The 18,339-nt window shown below is 47.8% G+C and overlaps 1 protein-coding gene across 32 annotated transcripts in view; it reads right to left on the reverse strand.

Moving 5' to 3' along the window:
* LOC106577193 (calcium-activated potassium channel subunit alpha-1) overlaps positions 1-18,339 on the reverse strand; it is a 383,781-nt gene that overhangs the window by 122,399 nt on the left and 243,043 nt on the right. For all 32 annotated transcript variants that reach the window (XM_045701020.1, XM_045701017.1, XM_045701015.1 and 29 more), the window contains exon 4: positions 3,715-3,808. In XM_045701020.1, coding sequence (XP_045556976.1) covers positions 3,715-3,808 — 94 coding nt within the window. The remainder of the gene's footprint in view (positions 1-3,714; positions 3,809-18,339) is intronic.

The raw sequence follows: 18,339 nt of genomic DNA on the forward strand, positions 1-18,339 counted from the left end.
TGAGAATACCAAAAACAAAACTCAACAAACAAACGTTGTCATTTATTTGTTCTAAAAACTGATGTATTGGAAGACTTCTCATTGGCTGCTATGAACTAAAGAGAGACATAGAAGTAACAATTCATGGTGGTAACACATTCCTTAAAATCCATGTTGTAGGTTAATTGTGTTATCATTCAGATCATAGCAGGCTGTTGGTACAATGACTTACGACGCCATCATAATGCATTTTAACAGTTATCAAGAACATTTATGGCCACTTTACAATGTGCTATTATCATCTCATAAAGATCATGGCTGAATGGAAAACAGAGACAGGAGTGTTAAAGTTAAATCTAATCCTTTTATTTTATAGAGTTCAAGTATTGTTCTTTATGTTTTATTTGAATCTTGAGCATATAGCAACATAATACATGCATTTCATATACTGTATCTAAGTATAAGATGTACAGTGCATTCAGAAAGTATTCAGACTCCTTGACTTTTTCCACACTTTGTTACATTTCAGCCCTATTCAAAAATTGATCATTTTATCCCCCTCATCAATCCACACACAATAACCCATTATGACAAAGAAAAACTAGTTTATTTTTAATTGACATAAGTTTCAGACCCTTTTTACTCAGTACTTTGTTTAAGCACCTTTGGCAGCGACTACAGCCTCGAGTCTTCTTGGGTATGATGCCACAAGCTTGGCACAACTGTATTTGGGGAGTTTCTCCCATTCTTCTCTGTGGATCCTCTCAAACTCTGTCAGGTTGGATGGGGAGCGTCGCTGCACAGCTATTTTCAGGTCTCTCCAGAGATGTTTGATCGGGTTCAAGTCCTGGCTCTAGCTGGGCCACTCAAGGACAATCAGAGACTTGTCCCGAAGCCACTCCTGCATTGTCTTGGCTGTGTGCTTAGGCTTGTTGTCCTGTTGGAAGGTGAACTTTTGCCCCATTCTGAGGTCCTGAACGCTCTGTAGCAGGTTTTCATCAAGGATCTCTCTCTGTACTTTGCTCTGTTCATTTTTCCCTCGATCCTGACTAGTCTCCCAGTCCTTGCTGCTGAAAAACATCCCAACAGCATGATCCTGCCACGACCATGCTTCACCGTAGGGATGGTGTCAGGTTTACTCCAGACGTGACGCTTGGCATTCAGACCAGAGTTCAAACTTGGTTTCGTCAGACCAGAGAATCTTGTTTCTTATAGTATGAGAGTCCTTTAGGTGCCTGTTGGCAAACTCCAAGTGGGCTGTCATGTGCCTTTTACTGAGAAGTGGCTTCCGTCTGGCCATTCTACCTACCATAAAGGCCTGATTGGTAGAGTGCTGCAGAGATGGTTGTCCTTCTGGAAGGTTCTCCCATCTCCAGAAAACTCTGGAGCTCTGTCAGAGTGACCATCGGTTTCTTGGTCACCTCCCTGACCAAGGCCCTTCTCCCCCGATTGCTCATTTTGGCCGAGCGGCCAGCTCAGGAAGAGTCTTAGCGGTTCCAAACTTCTTCCATTTAGGAATGATGAAAGGCACTGTATTCTTGGAGACCTTCAATGCTGTAGAAATGTTTTGGTACCCTTCCCCAGATCTGTGTCTCGACACAATCCTGTCTCGGAGCTTTCGACCTTCGACCTCATGGCTTGGTTTTTCCTCTGACGTGCACTGTCAACTGTGGGACCTTATACAGACAGGTGTGTGCCTTTCCCAAATCCTCCAATCAAGATGTAGAAACATCTCAAGGATGATCAATGGAAACAGGATGAACCTGAGCTCAATTTCGAGTTTCATAGCAAAGGGTCTGAATACTTATGTAAATTAAGTATTTCTGTTTTTCTAAAAACCTGTTTTTGCATTGTCATTATGGGGTATTGTGTGTAGATTGATGAGAAAAAATGCTTATTTAATCAATTTTAGAATAAGACCGTATGATATATAATGTATAAGAGAGAATCTATCATGAACAAAAGTTGCCAGAAGCCACTAGCGCAGTCAGATGCAACAGAGTAAATAGGCTTTTTTCTCCCTTTTTCTCCCCAATTTCGTGATATCCAATTGGCAGTCACAGTCTTGTCCCATTGCTGCAACACCCGTACGAACTTGGGAGAGGCGAAGGTCGAGAGCAGTGCGTCCTCCAAAACACGACCCAGCCAAGCCGCACTGCTTCTTGAAACAATGCCCGCTTAACCCGCAGGCCAGCCACACCAATGTGTCGGAAGAAACACTGTACACCTGGCGACCGTGTCAGTGTGCATGCGCCTGGCCCGCCATAGGAGTCGCAAGAGAATGATGGGACAAGGACATCCCGGCCGGCAAACCCTCCCCTAACCCAGACAACGCTGGGCCAATTGTGCGCCGCCCCATGGGGCTTGAACCAGGATCTCTAGCTAGCACTGCGATACAGTGCCTTAGACCATTGCACCACTCGGGAGGCCGTAAATAGGCATTTTAACATCATACATTTTGCCAGTGTTATACAATGGGCCGGTCTAATCCTGAATGCTGATTGGTTAAAACCGCGTTCCAGCCGGTGTCTATTCCACAAGTTACCACCGGCTACACCGGTTACCACCGGCTATGACGTTAAAATGCCTATTTACTCTGTTCCATCTAACTGAGCAATCCACTGTCTCATCAGCCCAGCCAGGCATTTTATAAACTTGATCTCCACTATAATTATCTCACATTTCTTTTAGACTAACATTTAGTTTTCAACTGCGGAGATTTGTATAAACCTTGCAAATGTCGGAGAGAGAGACAGCAACATTGTTTCAATATTCAAATTCGATCTCCAGCTGTCCCATAGTAATGCACATGTCGTGTTGGGATGAGACAGGCAGGCAGGGAGCGTTTCTCAGCCAGGGAGTGTTTCTCAGGCAGGCAGCGTTTCTCAGCCAGTCAAAATCATGAATCAGCTGGCATCCTATTTATGGATATATACAAAGAAAATGTAAATTGAAAAAAAGGTAAAATGAAAGTGCAGCTAGTTTGCAGTCTTTCCAGCTTCCGTTTGAAGTGATTGTGTTAGATGTGTTGTTGGCTAGCTCCTCTGAACGACAGTGTCCTGATGAGGGAGCACTGGGTCACGTCTCTAGCAACCGAACCAATAGAACGAACGACCAGCCGACTTGGATAGCAACCCTAGATTTGTGTCAGGACAATATCTTGTGGAAGGATGAAATGGTATGAATAAATTCCTCAAAATATTTTTTTTAACTGAAAATATGTCAATCATTATTTGAATATGTTGGTAACCCATTGTATAAAAGTGATACTCCCCTTGAAGCTGTTGTTTGGAGGATATATTTGCACTCGACTTTGTCTCGGGCCTAACAACACCCGTACTAATATATCCTCCAAACACCGGCTTCTAGGGCCTTATCACTTAAGTAACTTGTGGAATAGAAACCGTCTGAAATGTGGTTTTAACCAATCAGCATTCAGGACCCACATGTTGTATAAAACATGTTAACCCTCAGGCGAGGGCTATCTCTAGATCACTTTCCTGACATCCTTCCCTGACATACAGCATGTTGTTTGTGAATAGATGTCAGTCAGTGTTGTGATTCATGTGGAGTTGTGGCTGCATAAGCAGCTTAGCACTTTATTTATTCATTGAGGGTTTCAGGCAGGCTTTTTCTCCAATGGCTTTGGGAGTGCACCAAGTCAGTATTATGTCAATACAGATCCCACCATTAGAGAGAGGAGTGTGTGTGTGGTAATAGGGCTTTAGTACTTACCCGCAAGCCAAAGTAGAGGAGGAAGAAGACATTGAAGAACATGTCGATCTGTAACGTGAAATCTTTGTAGAAATTCTGACAGGATTCTATGGGACTGTGAAAAAGACAAAAAGAAGAAAAGGTCACATAAATATTCATACTCTATTATAATATTATAACTGGCTGGGTCGAGCCCTGAATGTTGATTGGCTGACAGCCGTGGTATATCAGACCGATACCATGGCTATGACAAAACATTGATTTTTACTGTCCTAATTACTTTGGTAACCAGTTCATAATAGCAATAAGGCACCTCGGGGGTTTGTGGTATATGGCCAATATACGACAGCTAAGGGCTGTGTCCAGGCATTGCGCGATGCGTCGTGCATTAGAACTGTCACGATCGTCATAAGAACTGGACCAAGGCGCAGCGTACGTAGCGTTCCACATCTTTATTATAAAGTGAAACTTCAGCAAATACAAAACAATTAACGAACAAACGAAACGTGACGTTCTGGAGTGCTCACAGGCAACTACACATAAACAAAACAAGATCCCACAAAACACAGTGGGGAAATGGCTGCCTAAATATGATCCCCAATCAGAGACAACTATAAACAGCTGCCTCTGATTGGGAACCATACCAGGTCAACATAGAAATAGAACAACCTAGATTACCCACTCTAGTCACACCCCGACCTAACCAACATAGAGAATAAAAGGCTCTCTATGGTCAGGGCGTGACAGTACCCCCCCCAAAGGTGCGGACTCCGGCCGCAAAACCTGACTCAATAGGGGAGGGTCCGGGTGGGCATCTAGCGTTGGTGGCGGCTCCGGTGCAGGTCGTAACCCCCGCCCAGACCCCGGATCCGGCCATGGCACCGGGCTGAACGTCGTGCCTGGACTGGGCACCTGAGCAGAAGAGGGCTCCGGCCATGGAGCTGGGTTGGACGTCGTGCCTGGACTGGGCATCGGCGCAAAGGAAGGCTCCAGCCATGGAGCTGGGTTGAATGCCGCGCCCGGACTGGGCACCAGCGCAGAGGAAGGCTCCGGCCTTGGAGCTGGGCTGGTCGCCGTGCCTGGACTGGGCACCAGCACAAAGGACGGCTCCAGCCTAGGAGCTGGACTGGACGCCGTGTCTGGACTGGACACCGGCGCAAAGGAGGGCTCCGGCCTGTGGACCGTTGTAGGAGGTTCCGGACTGTGGACCGTCGTAGGAGGTTTCGGACTGTGGATCGTCGCCGGAAGCTCTGGACGGGGAACCGTCACCAGAAGCTCTGGACTAGGAACCGTCGCCGGAAGCTCTGAACTGGGAACCGTCGCCGGAAGCTCTGGACTGGGGACCGTCGCCGGAAGCTCTGGACTGGGGACCGTTGCCGGAAGCTCTGGACTGTTGATGCGCACTGGAGGCCTAGTGCGTGGAGCCGGTACAGGTTGCACCGGACTGGTGACACGCTCTTCAGGGCGAGTGCGAGGAGCAGGCACAGGACATGTCGGACTGGGGGGGCGCACTGGAGGCCTGATGCGTGGGACCGGCACAGGTTGCACCGGACTGGTGACACGCTCTTCAGGGCGAGTGCGAGGAGCTGGCACAGGACGTACTGGGCTGTGGAGGCGCACTGGAGTCCTGGTGCATAGGGCCGGCACAAATCGTACAGGAACGATGACACACTTCGCACGGCGAGTGCGGGGAGCTGGCACAGGACGTACTGGGCTGTGGAGGCGCACTGGAGACTTGGTGCGTAGAGACGGCACAAATTGTACCGGAACGATAACACATTTCGCACAGCGAGTGCGGGGAGCTGGCACAGGACGTACTGGGCTGTGAAGGCGTACTGGAGACCTGGTGCGTAGAGCTGGCACAGTTTTTACCAGACTGCTAGCACGCTCCTCAGGACGAGTACGGAGAGCTGACTCAGGTGGCATCAAACAGATAACACGCTCCTTAGGGTGAATGTCGTGCATCATACACCAACACAACAACTTTCTCATTTCTCTCTCCTCCAATTTCTCCATCAACTCACTGATGGTCTCTGACTCTCTCCGTTCACTCTCCTCCAATTTCTCCCTCTTCTCCCAGATTGGCTTTGGTTCGCTCCTCTGCTCCGCCGACCACCCCGTGTGCCCCCCCCCCCCATTTTTTTTGGGGGGGGGCTGTCCTTTGGGCTTTCCTTGTGGCTGCGATCCCCGGCGTCGTCGCTGTCCTCCCTTATCTCCTTGCATCTGCTTCCAAGAAAGGCTTTCGTGTCCCTCCATGATTTCTTCCCATGTCCAGGATATCTTCTCCTCCTTGATCTCCTCCCAAGCCCTGGATACCTTCTCCTCCTGGGCACGCTGCTTGGTCCTGTTGTGGTGGGATCTTCTGTCACGATCGTCATAAGAACTGGACCAAGGCGCAGCGTACGTAGCGTTCCACATCTTTATTATAAAGTGAAACTTCAGCAAATACAAAACAATAAACGAACAAACGAAACGTGACGTTCTGGAGTGCTCACAGGCAACTACACATAAACAAAACAAGATCCCACAAAACACAGTGGGGAAATGGCTGCCTAAATATGATCCCCAATCAGAGACAACGATAAACAGCTGCCTCTGATTGGGAACCATACCAGGCCAACATAGAAATAGAACAACCTAGATTACCCACCCTAGTCACACCCCGACCTAACCAACATAGAGAATAAAAGGCTCTCTATGGTCAGGGCGTGACAAGAACAGCCCTTAGTTGTGGTATATTGGCCATATACCACACCCCCTCTTGTCTTATTGCTAAATATATGTCACAGTCTGGGGTACCACACGTAGCCAGGGGATTTCAAAAGGTGCAAACAGAACAAACCCACACACTACTGTGTAGTCCTAAATATAGCCTAGTTAACCAGTCTTTAGGTTTACCTTATGATTAACCATTAAGTAAGTAAGCAATATTAACCAACATGCCACTCCATAATGGTACAATAACATTTTTGCATGGAAAATAAGACATCCAAATTCACCACAGTGGTTGTGAGCAAAAGACATGAATATTCAATATGGGAGTTGGTTGCCTAATGGCATATATAGGCTCATTCAGACAGTCAACAGTGAAGGATAGCCTCTCCTCACAGCAAAACGAATGGCTAGTGTATTGAGAAGCCCAGTGGGAGCAGGAGAATGTGGGTTTCAATGGTTCCCAGAGGTAGAAGACTAAGAGAGAGAGAGGGGTTTGATCATCATCCTCTACTTAACATAAAACATCTTAATGGGGGGGAGGGGGAGGAGTTGTGAGAGGAATTATTATGACATAGGAACAAAGACTGCTGTTTTGATGGCTAGGTGATTTATGAGTAAGTTAAGTATGTCTTAGCAGAGCAGTCTTTAACATGGCATGAATCTTGGCCTGTGGCCAAACAGATTTAAATCCATGTGTTAATATGGATAAAGAGTTAAAACAGCCTCTGAATGATTTAATTTAGTTAAAAGCTGTTTTTTTCTCCCAGATGGCCACCCAGTCAGTGGACAGAGGTTAATAGGGTTGGACCCCTCAGTAGAATTGCCATTGATCCGGTCTGAATACACAATTATTTACACACTACTAACCCTCCGATCTTCTATAAAACTAAAAGTGATGTGAAAACAAATTCAACTATGAATCACACAGCAAATCCATACATATATTGTGCTGAGTTGATCAACTTTACTTTCCCATTTGGTCCATGTTCTGGGTTTGGTGGGGTATGGTCTGTAAGCCCCCTGAATGGACTGGACTCAGGAAATAGATGACATTTAATCAGAGATCAAACCAAAAAACAGCCACAGTAGAGTGTGGGTGTGTGTTCATGCGTGCGTTCGTCTGCTTACATTGCTCTGCAACACACACACACACACACACACACACACACACACACACACACACACACACACACACACACACACACACACACACACACACACACACACACACACACACACACGCACGCACGCACGCACGCACGCACGCACACACACACACACACAAAAGCACAGAACAGCCTTTCTAATTGCCCCTAATGCTCCAAGTGAAACATTTTGGCTGCCTACGCTACTCCCCTCCTCTTCATCATCATCATCATCATCATCACTAACAACCCAGGCAGATGCTTCGTTCTACAGAGTGCACACAGTGAAAACAACATTTGGCCATGTGGCGAGCACATTCCAGAAAGTGTGCCCTCATTCCGGCTAAACACTGACCCGCCTGTCAAGGCTTTTCAATAACACAGGAAGTGATTAAGAACAGAACCCTTGATTGGCTATTTGAAAATAATAGCTAATCAGCGTTGAGCTAAACTGAGCAAGCTCAGCTGTGAATGCTCCTAGCACATCCAAAAAAAGTGGGAAGCCAGTTTGGATTTGGCTTCACACCAATCACATCACACTGGAAGCCAACCATAAATGTATACATTGTGCCCCTGGCCTGAGAGGATTGAAGTTCAACATGTAGCTAGATGTAGTTGGCTGGCTAATGTTAACTAGCTGGCCTGGCACATCGTTGCCTATGAAAGGAAGTTAGGCTAGCGAGCAAGCATTTTAGCCAGGTAGCCTAGGACAGCAAAAAATACAAGTGGTACTGTATGACAAAGTCATAGACTGCTTAGGCAACATGAAAGAGGACAGCATTGGTGTTTCTCTATAAGTAGGGTGAGACAACATGTCTTTTCTACTTGCACACACACACAGAAATCAGTACCATGGCCAGCCACATCATATTTAGCTTATGATGATTGGACTAAATCATTTTTGGTATCTTTTAGTTGTCAGTGTATTAGACTAAGCATAGGTGATTAGATAATGTTGAGGTTGAAATGGTGCTGGATTAGTGGAGGCAGCAACTGTTTTCTTTGCAACTTGCGGTAACTCTAAATCAATAGTTGTTTAGTTAAAATGTTGGAAACATGAACTTGCTTGACCATGCTGTATCTGTTTGTTACATGCAATATGTTTTGTGGACTTCACCAGACAGATGTTGATTTTGTGATGAAACAAAGGTGTGATTGAATTTATTCTGCCACTGTGTCTTCTTATTGTCACGGCCTTAGGCCTATATATCACGGTGGCAAGGCATATGAACTAACAGGTCATAGCGCAAACAAAGCAATTCAAATCAAATTGTATTAGTCACATAGGTCAAATACAACAGGTGTAGACCTTACAGTGAGATACTTACTTACGAGCACCTAACCAACAATGCAGGTAAAAAAAATATGGATTAGAATAAGAATAAAAAGTAACAAGTAATTAAAGAGCAGCAGTAAAATAATAATAGCAAGACTATATACAAGGGGGTACCGGTACAGAGTCAATGGGCAGGGGCACCGGTTAGCTGAGGTAATATGTACATGTAGGTAGAGTTATAAAAGTGACTATGCATAAACGATAACAACAGAGAGTAGCAGCGGTGTAAAAGGGGGGGCAATGCAAATAGTCTGGGTAGACATTTGATTAGGTGTTCAGATGTCTTATGGCTTGGGGGAAGAAGCTGTTTAGAAGCCTCTTGGACCTAGACTTGGCGTTCCGGTACCACTTGCGTGCGGTAGCATAGAGAACAGTCTTTGACTAGGGTGGCTGGAGTCTTTGACGATTTTCAGGGCCTTCCTCTGACACCGCCAGGTATAGAGGTCCTGGATGGCAGGAAGCTTGGTCCCAGTGATGTACTGGGCCATTCGCACTACCCTCTGTAGGGCCTTGCGGTCGGAGGCCGAGCAGTTGCCATACCAGGCAGTGATGAAAACAGTCAGGATGCTCTCGATGGTGCAGCTGTAGAACCTTTGAGGATCTGAGGACCCATGCCAAATCTTTTCAGTCTCCTGAGGGGGAATAGGTTTTGTCGTGCCCTCTTCACGACTGTCTTGGTGTGCTTGGACCATGTTAGTTTGTTGGTGATGTGGACACCAAGGAACTTGAAGCTCTCAACCTGCTCCACTGCAGCCCCATCGATGAGAATGGGGGCGTGTCGGTCCTCCTTTTCCTGTAGTCCACAATCATCTCCTTTGTCTTGTTCACATGGAGGGAGAGGTTGTTGTCTCTGACCTCCTCCATATAGGCTGTCTCGTCGTTGTCAGTGATCAGGCCTACCACTGTTGTGTCATCGGCAAACTTAATGATGGTGTTGGAGTCGTGCCTGACCATTCAGTCATGAGTGAACAGGGAGTACAAGAGGGGACTGAGCACACACCCCTGAGGGGCCCCCGTGTTGAGTATCAGCGTGGCGGATGTGTTGTTACCTACCCTTACCAGCTGAGGGCAGCCCGTCAGGCAGTCCAGGATCCAGTTGCAGAGGGAGGTGTTTAGTCCCAGGGTCCTTAGCTTATTGATGAGCTTTGAGGGCACTGTGGTGTTGAACGCTGAGCTGTAGTCAATGAATAGCATTCTCACATAGGTGTTCCTTTTGTCCATCAATCAATCAAATGTATTTATAAATACCTTTTTACATCAGCTGATGTCACACAGTGCTATACAGAAACCCAGCCTAAAACCCCAAACAGCAAGCAATGCAGAAGCACGGTAGCTCGGAAAAACTCCCTAGAAAGGCAGGAACCGAGGAAGAAACCTAGAGAAGAGCCAGGCTCTGAGGGGTGGCCAGTCCTCTTTTGGCTGTGCCGGGTAAAGATTATAAAAGTACATGGCCAAGATGTTCAAACGTTCATAGATGACCAGCAGGGTCAAATAATAATAATCACAGTGGTTGTGGAGAGTGCAACAGGACGGCACCTCAGGAGTAAATTGTCAGTTGGCTTTTCATAGCTGATCATTCAGAGTTAGAGACAGCAGGTGCGGTAGAGAGAGAGAGTTGAAAACAGCAGGACTGGTAAAATGTAACACGTCCGGTGAAAAGGTCAGGGTTCTGTAGCCGCAGGCAGAGCAGTTGAGGTGGGAAAGGCCAGTGTGGAGTGCAATAGAGATTGCATCATCTGTGGATCTGTTGGGGTGGTATGCAAATTGGAGTGGGTCTAGGGTTTCTGGGACAATTGTGTTGATGTGAGCCATGACCAGCCTTTCAAAGCACTTCATGGCTACAGATGTGAGTGCTACGGGTCGGTAGTCATTTAAGCAGGTTACCTTAGTGTTCTTGGGCACAGGCACTATGGTGGTCTTAAAACATGTTGCATGCTCGCAACACACATCCTAGTAATCCATCTGGCTCTGCAGCCTTGTGATTGTTGACATGTTTAAAGGTCTTACTCATATCGGCTGCGGAGAGCGTGATCACACAGTGTTCCGGAACAGCTGGTGCTCCTTGAAAGCGGCAGCGCGGATGTTGCCTGTAATCCATGGTTTCTGGTTGGGGTATGTACGTACGGTCACTGTGGGGATGATGTCATCGATGCACTTTTTGATGAAGCCAATGACTGATGTGGTGTACTCCTCAATGCCATCGGAGGAATTCCGGAACATATTACAGTCTGTGCTAGCAAAACAGTCCTGTAGCTTAGCATCTGTTTCAACTGACCACTTTTTTATTGATCTAGTCACTGGTGCTTCCTGCTTTAATTTTAGCTTGTAAGTAGGAATCAGGAGGATAGAATTATGGTCAGATTTGCTAAATGGAGGGCGAGGGACAGCTTTGTATGCGTCTCTGTGTGTGGAGTAAACGTGGTCCCGAGTATTTTTTTCTCCTCTGTTTGCACAATTAACATGCTGACAGAAATTTGGTGAAACGGATTTAAGTTTCCCTGCATTAAAGTCCCCAGCTACTAGGAGCACCGCCTCTGGGTGAGCGTTTTCTTGTTTGCTTATGGCGGAATACAACTCATTCAATGCTGTCTTAGTGACAGCCTCTGACTGTGGTGGTATGTAAACAGCTACGATAAATACAGATGAAAACTCTCTAGGTAGGTAGTGTGGAATACAGTTTATCATGAGATACTCTACTTCAGGCGAGCAATAGCTCGAGACTTCCTTAGATATTGTGCACCAGGTGTTATTTACAAAAGTACATAGTCCGCCACCCCTTGTCTTACCAGACGCCGCTGTTCTATCCTACCGATACAGCGTATAACCAGCCAGCTGTATGTTGATATTGTCGTCGTTCAGCCACGACTCCATGAAGCATAAGATATTACAGTTTTGAATGTCCCGTTGGTAGTTTAATCTTACAAGTAGATCATCAATTTAATTCTCCAAAGATTTCACGTTTGCTAGCAGAATGGAAGGAAGTGGGGGTTTATTCGATCGCCTACGGATTCTCAAAAGGTACAATCAGTTGGGGGACACGTAAAACGTTTGCCTTATTCTCCGGCGTCATTGTTACAATTATCACAACACATAGGTTTTAAAATGGCCTTTTCTGTTCTAGCTCGACTTCCCCTGTGATTTGACTTACACACCGCTACTGGAAGAAACATTTTTTTAAATGGTCGGGGTTAAGCCATAATTATGACTTTGTGGCTGTGTTAACTAGTGAGGAGCCTGTTTTATAGAGGATCTAGAAATAGATGTAAATACAGGCCTGGCTGACACACCAAGTTACTGTACAAAGACAGAGTCAGCAATAACACCACCACCACCCCTCCCTCCCATCCCTGTATAAACTGGCTAGGCATTGTAGCTCCAGATTTACAGCTTAACCAACCAAACAATGAGATGGCAATTTCAGCATCTGAAATTGAAAGATATGATTGTGAGACAGAATTACTGGAGTACCAAAATAAACCACTCTGCATCCAAATAAAATCAGAAAAAAAATAACCGGACTGATTAAATATAATTTATACATCACTGACAGACTCCTGAAGACCCTTGTGTGCGTACTGACGGGGAGAAAAAATGACTTATTACACCTGCAGCCCCTACCATAAACCTGAAGAGAGAGAGAGAGACAGGGAGAGAGAGAGAGACAGGGAGAGACAGTCAGTCAGTCAGACAGACAGACAGACAGACAGACAGACAGACAGACAGACAGACAGACAGACAGACAGACAGACAGACAGACAGACAGACAGACAGACAGACAGACAGACAGACATGGGCGTTGGGGACAATTTGTCTTAGAAGCAATTTGTCTTAGAAGCAGCACAGGTCAGCTTCTAGGCCAGGTGGAAATTGCCTGAAGATGTGGGTACCTTCGGACTGAACTCTGGTCAGCTTGTGTTTCAGTTGGAGGGCAGTTAGTTGGAGAGAGAGAGTATGGACTTTACAGTAGGTGGCTCCAGTTTTTGGTAGAAAAGCTGCAAGTCCAGAGGACATTCTGCAATGTCGACACGCACGCACGCACGCACACACACACACACACACAAGCAAGCAAGCAAGCAGACAAACGCTAAGGCACGCACACACACACACACACACACACAGGCTCGCAAACACACACACACTTGCTCGTACATACACACCCACAATCATACCCGCACATGCAAATAAACACACTCACACACAAACTCTCACACTCCCTCACTCCCTCTCACGCACATTCGCTCCCTCTGGCACGCACGCTCCCTCCCTCACACACACACACTCACTCACTCACTCACTCACTCACTCATGCTCTCACTCATGCTCTCTCACACACACACACACACACACACACACACACACACACACACACACACACACACACACACAATCACTCTCTCAATCACAATCATTCTCTCACACGTCTACTCACCCTCACACACTGTCACTCTAACATACTGTCACTCTCACACACTGTCACTCACTATCTCACTCTCACTCCCTCTCTCACACACGCACGCTCACTCACACAACTCACTCACACGCGCGCTCACGGACTCTCACACATGCGCGCTCACTGACTCTCACACATGCGCCCTCACTCACTCTCACACACGCGCACTCACTCACTCTCACACATGCACACTCACTCCCTCTCACACATGCACACTCACTCCCTCTCACACACGCGCACTCACTCCCTCACACACGCACTCACTCTCACTCACTCTCACATACGCTCACTCACTCACACACTCACTCACACACGCACACTCACTCACTCACACACTCACTCACTCTCACACACGCGTACACTCACTCACTCTCACACATGCACACTCACTCACTCTCAAACACGCACACTCACTCTCACACACGCTCACTCACACACACACTCTCTCATGCACGCTCACTCTCATGCACGCTCACTCTCACAGATTTTCACTCACTCACCCTCACATATGCGCACTCACTCTCACACACGCTCACTCACTCTCACACACGCTCACACACGCTCACTCACTCACTCACACACGCTCACTCACTCACTCACTCACTCTCACACACGCACACGCTCACTCACTCACATACGCTCACTCACACACACGTTCACTCACTCTCACACACGCACACACACACACACACACGCTCACTCACTCACATACTCTCACTCACACACTCTCACTCACACACACGGTCACTCACTCTCACACACACTCACACGCTCGCTCACTCACTCACATACTCTCACTCACTCACACACTCTCACACACGTTCACTCACTCTCACACACGCACACACACACACACGCTCACTCACTCACTCACACACTCTCACTCACACACATGTTCACTCACTCTCACACTCACTCACACGCTCGCTCACTCACTCACTCACAGACGCTCACTCACCTACGCTCACTCACTCACTCTCACACACGCTCATTCACTCACTCTCACACGCTCGCTCACTCACACACGCTCGCTCACTCCCACACACGCTTACTCTCACACACGCTCACTCCTACACTCACTCACTCACTCACTCACACACACACTCACTCACACACTGTCACTCACTCACTCAAACTCTCTTACACACACTCACTCTCTCACACACACACAGACTCACTCTCTCACACACTCACTCTCTCACATTCTCACTCACTCACTCACACACTGTCACTCACTCACTCACTCACTCACTCACTCTTTCACTCACACACTGTCACACAAACTCTCACACACTGTCATTCACTCACACAATGTCACTCACTATCACTCACACACACACACTCACTCTCTCACACTCACACACACACTCCCTCTCTCTCACACACACACACTCACTCTCTCACACACACTCACTCTCTCTCACACACACACACACACACACTCACACATGCTCACTCACACATGCTCCCTCACTCACACAGACGCTCACTCAGACATGCTCACTCACTCACACGTACGCTCGCTCACTCACGTACGCTCACACACTCACGTACACTCACGCACGATCACTCACTCACTCACGCACGCACGCTCACTCATGCACGCTCACTCACTCACACAACTCATTCACACATATGTTCACTCACTCTCACACACGCTCACTCACTCTCACACACACTCACTCACTCTCACACACGCTCACTCACTCACTCTCATGCACCCTCACTCACTCTCACAGATTCTCACTCACTCACCCTCACATATTCTCACTCACTCTCACACACGCTCACTCACTCACTCTCACACACGCTCACTCACTCTCACACTCACTCACTCACTCACTCACTCACTCACTCACTCACTCACTCTCACACCACTCACTCTCACACACGCACACACATGCTCACTCACTCACATACTCTCACTCACTCACACACTCTCACTCACGTTCACTCACTCTCACACACACTCACACGCTCGCTCACTCACACACGCTCACTCACCTACGCTCACTCACTCACTCTCACACACACACGCTCAGTCTCACACACGCTCACTCTCACACTCACTCACACACTGTCAATCACTCACATACTCTCACTCACTCACAGACTCTCACTCACGTTCACTCATTCTCACACACACTCACATGCTCGCTCACTCACACACGCTCACTCACCTACGCTCACTCTCACACTCACTCACACACTGTCAATCACTCACACACTGTCACTCACTCACTCTCTCACACACACACACATACACTCACTCTCTGACATTCTCACTCACACACTGTCACACACTGTCACTCACTCCAACACTGTCACACAAACTCTCACACACTGTCAGTCACTCACACAATGTCACTCACTATCACTCACACACACTCACTCTCTCACACTCACTCTCTCTCTCACACACACGCACACTCACTCTCTCACACACACACACACACACTCTCTCTCACACACACACGCTCACACACTCACTCACACATGCTCACTCACTCACACGTACACTCACTCACGTACACTCACTCACGCACGCATGCTTGCTCGCACGCTCACTCACTCACACACGTACGTACGCTCACTCACTCACTCTCACACCCTGCTCTCACGCTCGCTCGCTCTCACACGCTCGCTCACTCTCACACCCGCTCACTCTCTCACACACGCTCACTCTCTCACACACTAACACACTCACACACTAACTCACTCACTCACTCACGCTCACTCTCTCTCAAAAATGCACACTCACTCTCTCTCAAAAATGCACACTCACTCTCTCTCACACACGCACACTCACTCTCACACACTCACTCTTACACATGCACACTCACTCTCACACATGAACACTCACTCTCACAAACGCACACTCTCTCACACACGCACTCTTTCCCACTCACACACTAACACACTCAAACACAGTAACTCACTCACTCTCACTCGCTCACACACACTCACTCTCTCACACATTCTCACTCTCTCACACACGCTCACTCTTTCACAACGCTCACTCTCTCTAACACGTTCACTCTTTCTCACAAACGCTCACACACACGCACACATGCACACTCACTCTCACACACGCACACTCACTCTCATACACGCTCACTCTCTCACACACGCTCACTCTCTCTAACACGCTCACTCTCTCTCACAAACGCTCACACACACGCACACATGCACACTCACTCTCACACACGCACTCTCACTCACTCACTCTCACACACGCACACTCTGCCGCTCACTCACTCACACACACACACACACACACACACACTATTAAACATACGCCGGCTCGCTCACTCTAGCCAGATGGAAAGCATGGCCAGCCGTAGAAAAATGCTTATTGAAATGATCGATTATCGTAGATTTATTGGTGGTGACAGTGTTTCCAAGCCTCAGTGCAGTGGGCAGCTGGGAGGAGGTGCTCTTATTCTCCATGGACTTCACAGTGTCCCAGAACATTTTTGAGTTTGTACTACAGGATGCACATTTCTGTTTGAAAAAGCTAGCCTTAGCTTTTCTAACTGCCTGTGTATATTTGTTCCTGACTTCCCTGAAAAGTTGCATATCGCGGGGGCTATTTGATGCTAATGCAGTACGCCACAGGATGTTTTTGTGCTGGTCAAGGGCAGTCAAGTCTGGGGTGAAGCAAGGGCTATATCAGTTCTTAGTTCTATCTTTTTTGAATGGGGCATACTTATTTAAGATGGTGAGGAAAGCACTTTTAAAAAGCAACCAGGCATCCTCTACTGAAGGGACAAGGTCAATATCCTTCTAGGATACTCGAGCCAGGTCGATTAGAAGGCCTGCTCGCTGAAGTGTTTTAGGGAGCGTTTGACAGTGATGAGGGATGGTCGTTTGACCGCAGACCCATTACGGATGCAGGTAATGAGGCAGTGATCGCTGAGATCCTGGTTGAAGACAGCAGAGGTGTATTTAGAGGGCAAGTTGGTCAGGATGATATCTGTGAGGGTGCCCGTGTTTACGGATTTGGGGTTGTACCTGGTAGGATTATTGATAATTTGTGTGAGATTGAGGGCATCAAGCTTGTAGGATGGCTGGGGTGTTAAGCATGTCCCAGTTTAGGTCACCTAACAGTACGAACTCTGACGATAGATGGGGGGCAATCAATTCACATATGGTGTCCTATGTCACTGCTAAAGCTAACTCTCTCTCCTCTGCTCTCATCCTTCTAGACCTATCTGCTGCCTTTGATACTGTGAACCATCAGATCCTCCTCTCCACCCTCTCCGAGTTGGGCATCTCCGGCGCGGCCCACGCTTGGATTGCGTCCTACCTGACAGGTCGCTCCTACCAGGTGGCGTGGCGAGAATCTGTCTCCGCACCATGCGCTCTCACCACTGGTGTCCCCCAGGGCTCTGTTCTAGGCCCTCTCCTATTCTCGCTATACACCAAGTCACTTGGCTCTGTCATATCCTCACATGGTCTCTCCTATCATTGCTATGCAGACGACACACAATTAATCTTCTCCTTTCCCCCTTCTGATAACCAGGCGGTGAATCGCATCTCTGCATGTCTGTCAGACATATCAGTGTGGATGACGGATCACCAGCTCAAGCTGAACCTCGGCAAGACGGAGCTGCTCTTCCTCCCGGGGAAGGACTGCCCGTTCCATGATCTCGCCATCACGGTTGACAACTCCCTTGTGTCCTCCTCCCAGAGTGCTAAGAACCTTGGCGTGATCCTGGACAACACCCTGTCGTTCTCCACTAACATCAAGGCGGTGACCCGATCCTGTAGGTTCATGCTCTACAACATTCGCAGAGTACGACCCTGCCTCACACAGGAAGCGGCGCAGGTCCTAATCCAGGCACTTGTCATCTCCCGTCTGGATTACTGCAACTCGCTGTTGGCTGGGCTCCCTGCCTGTGCCATTAAACCCCTACAACTCATCCAGAACGCCGCAGCCCGTCTGGTGTTCAACCTTCCCAAGTTCTCTCACGTCACCCCGCTCCTCCGCTCTCTCC

The sequence above is a fragment of the Salmo salar genome, chromosome ssa18, assembly GCF_905237065.1.
Source record: "Salmo salar chromosome ssa18, Ssal_v3.1, whole genome shotgun sequence".
Classification (NCBI taxonomy): domain Eukaryota; kingdom Metazoa; phylum Chordata; class Actinopteri; order Salmoniformes; family Salmonidae; genus Salmo; species Salmo salar.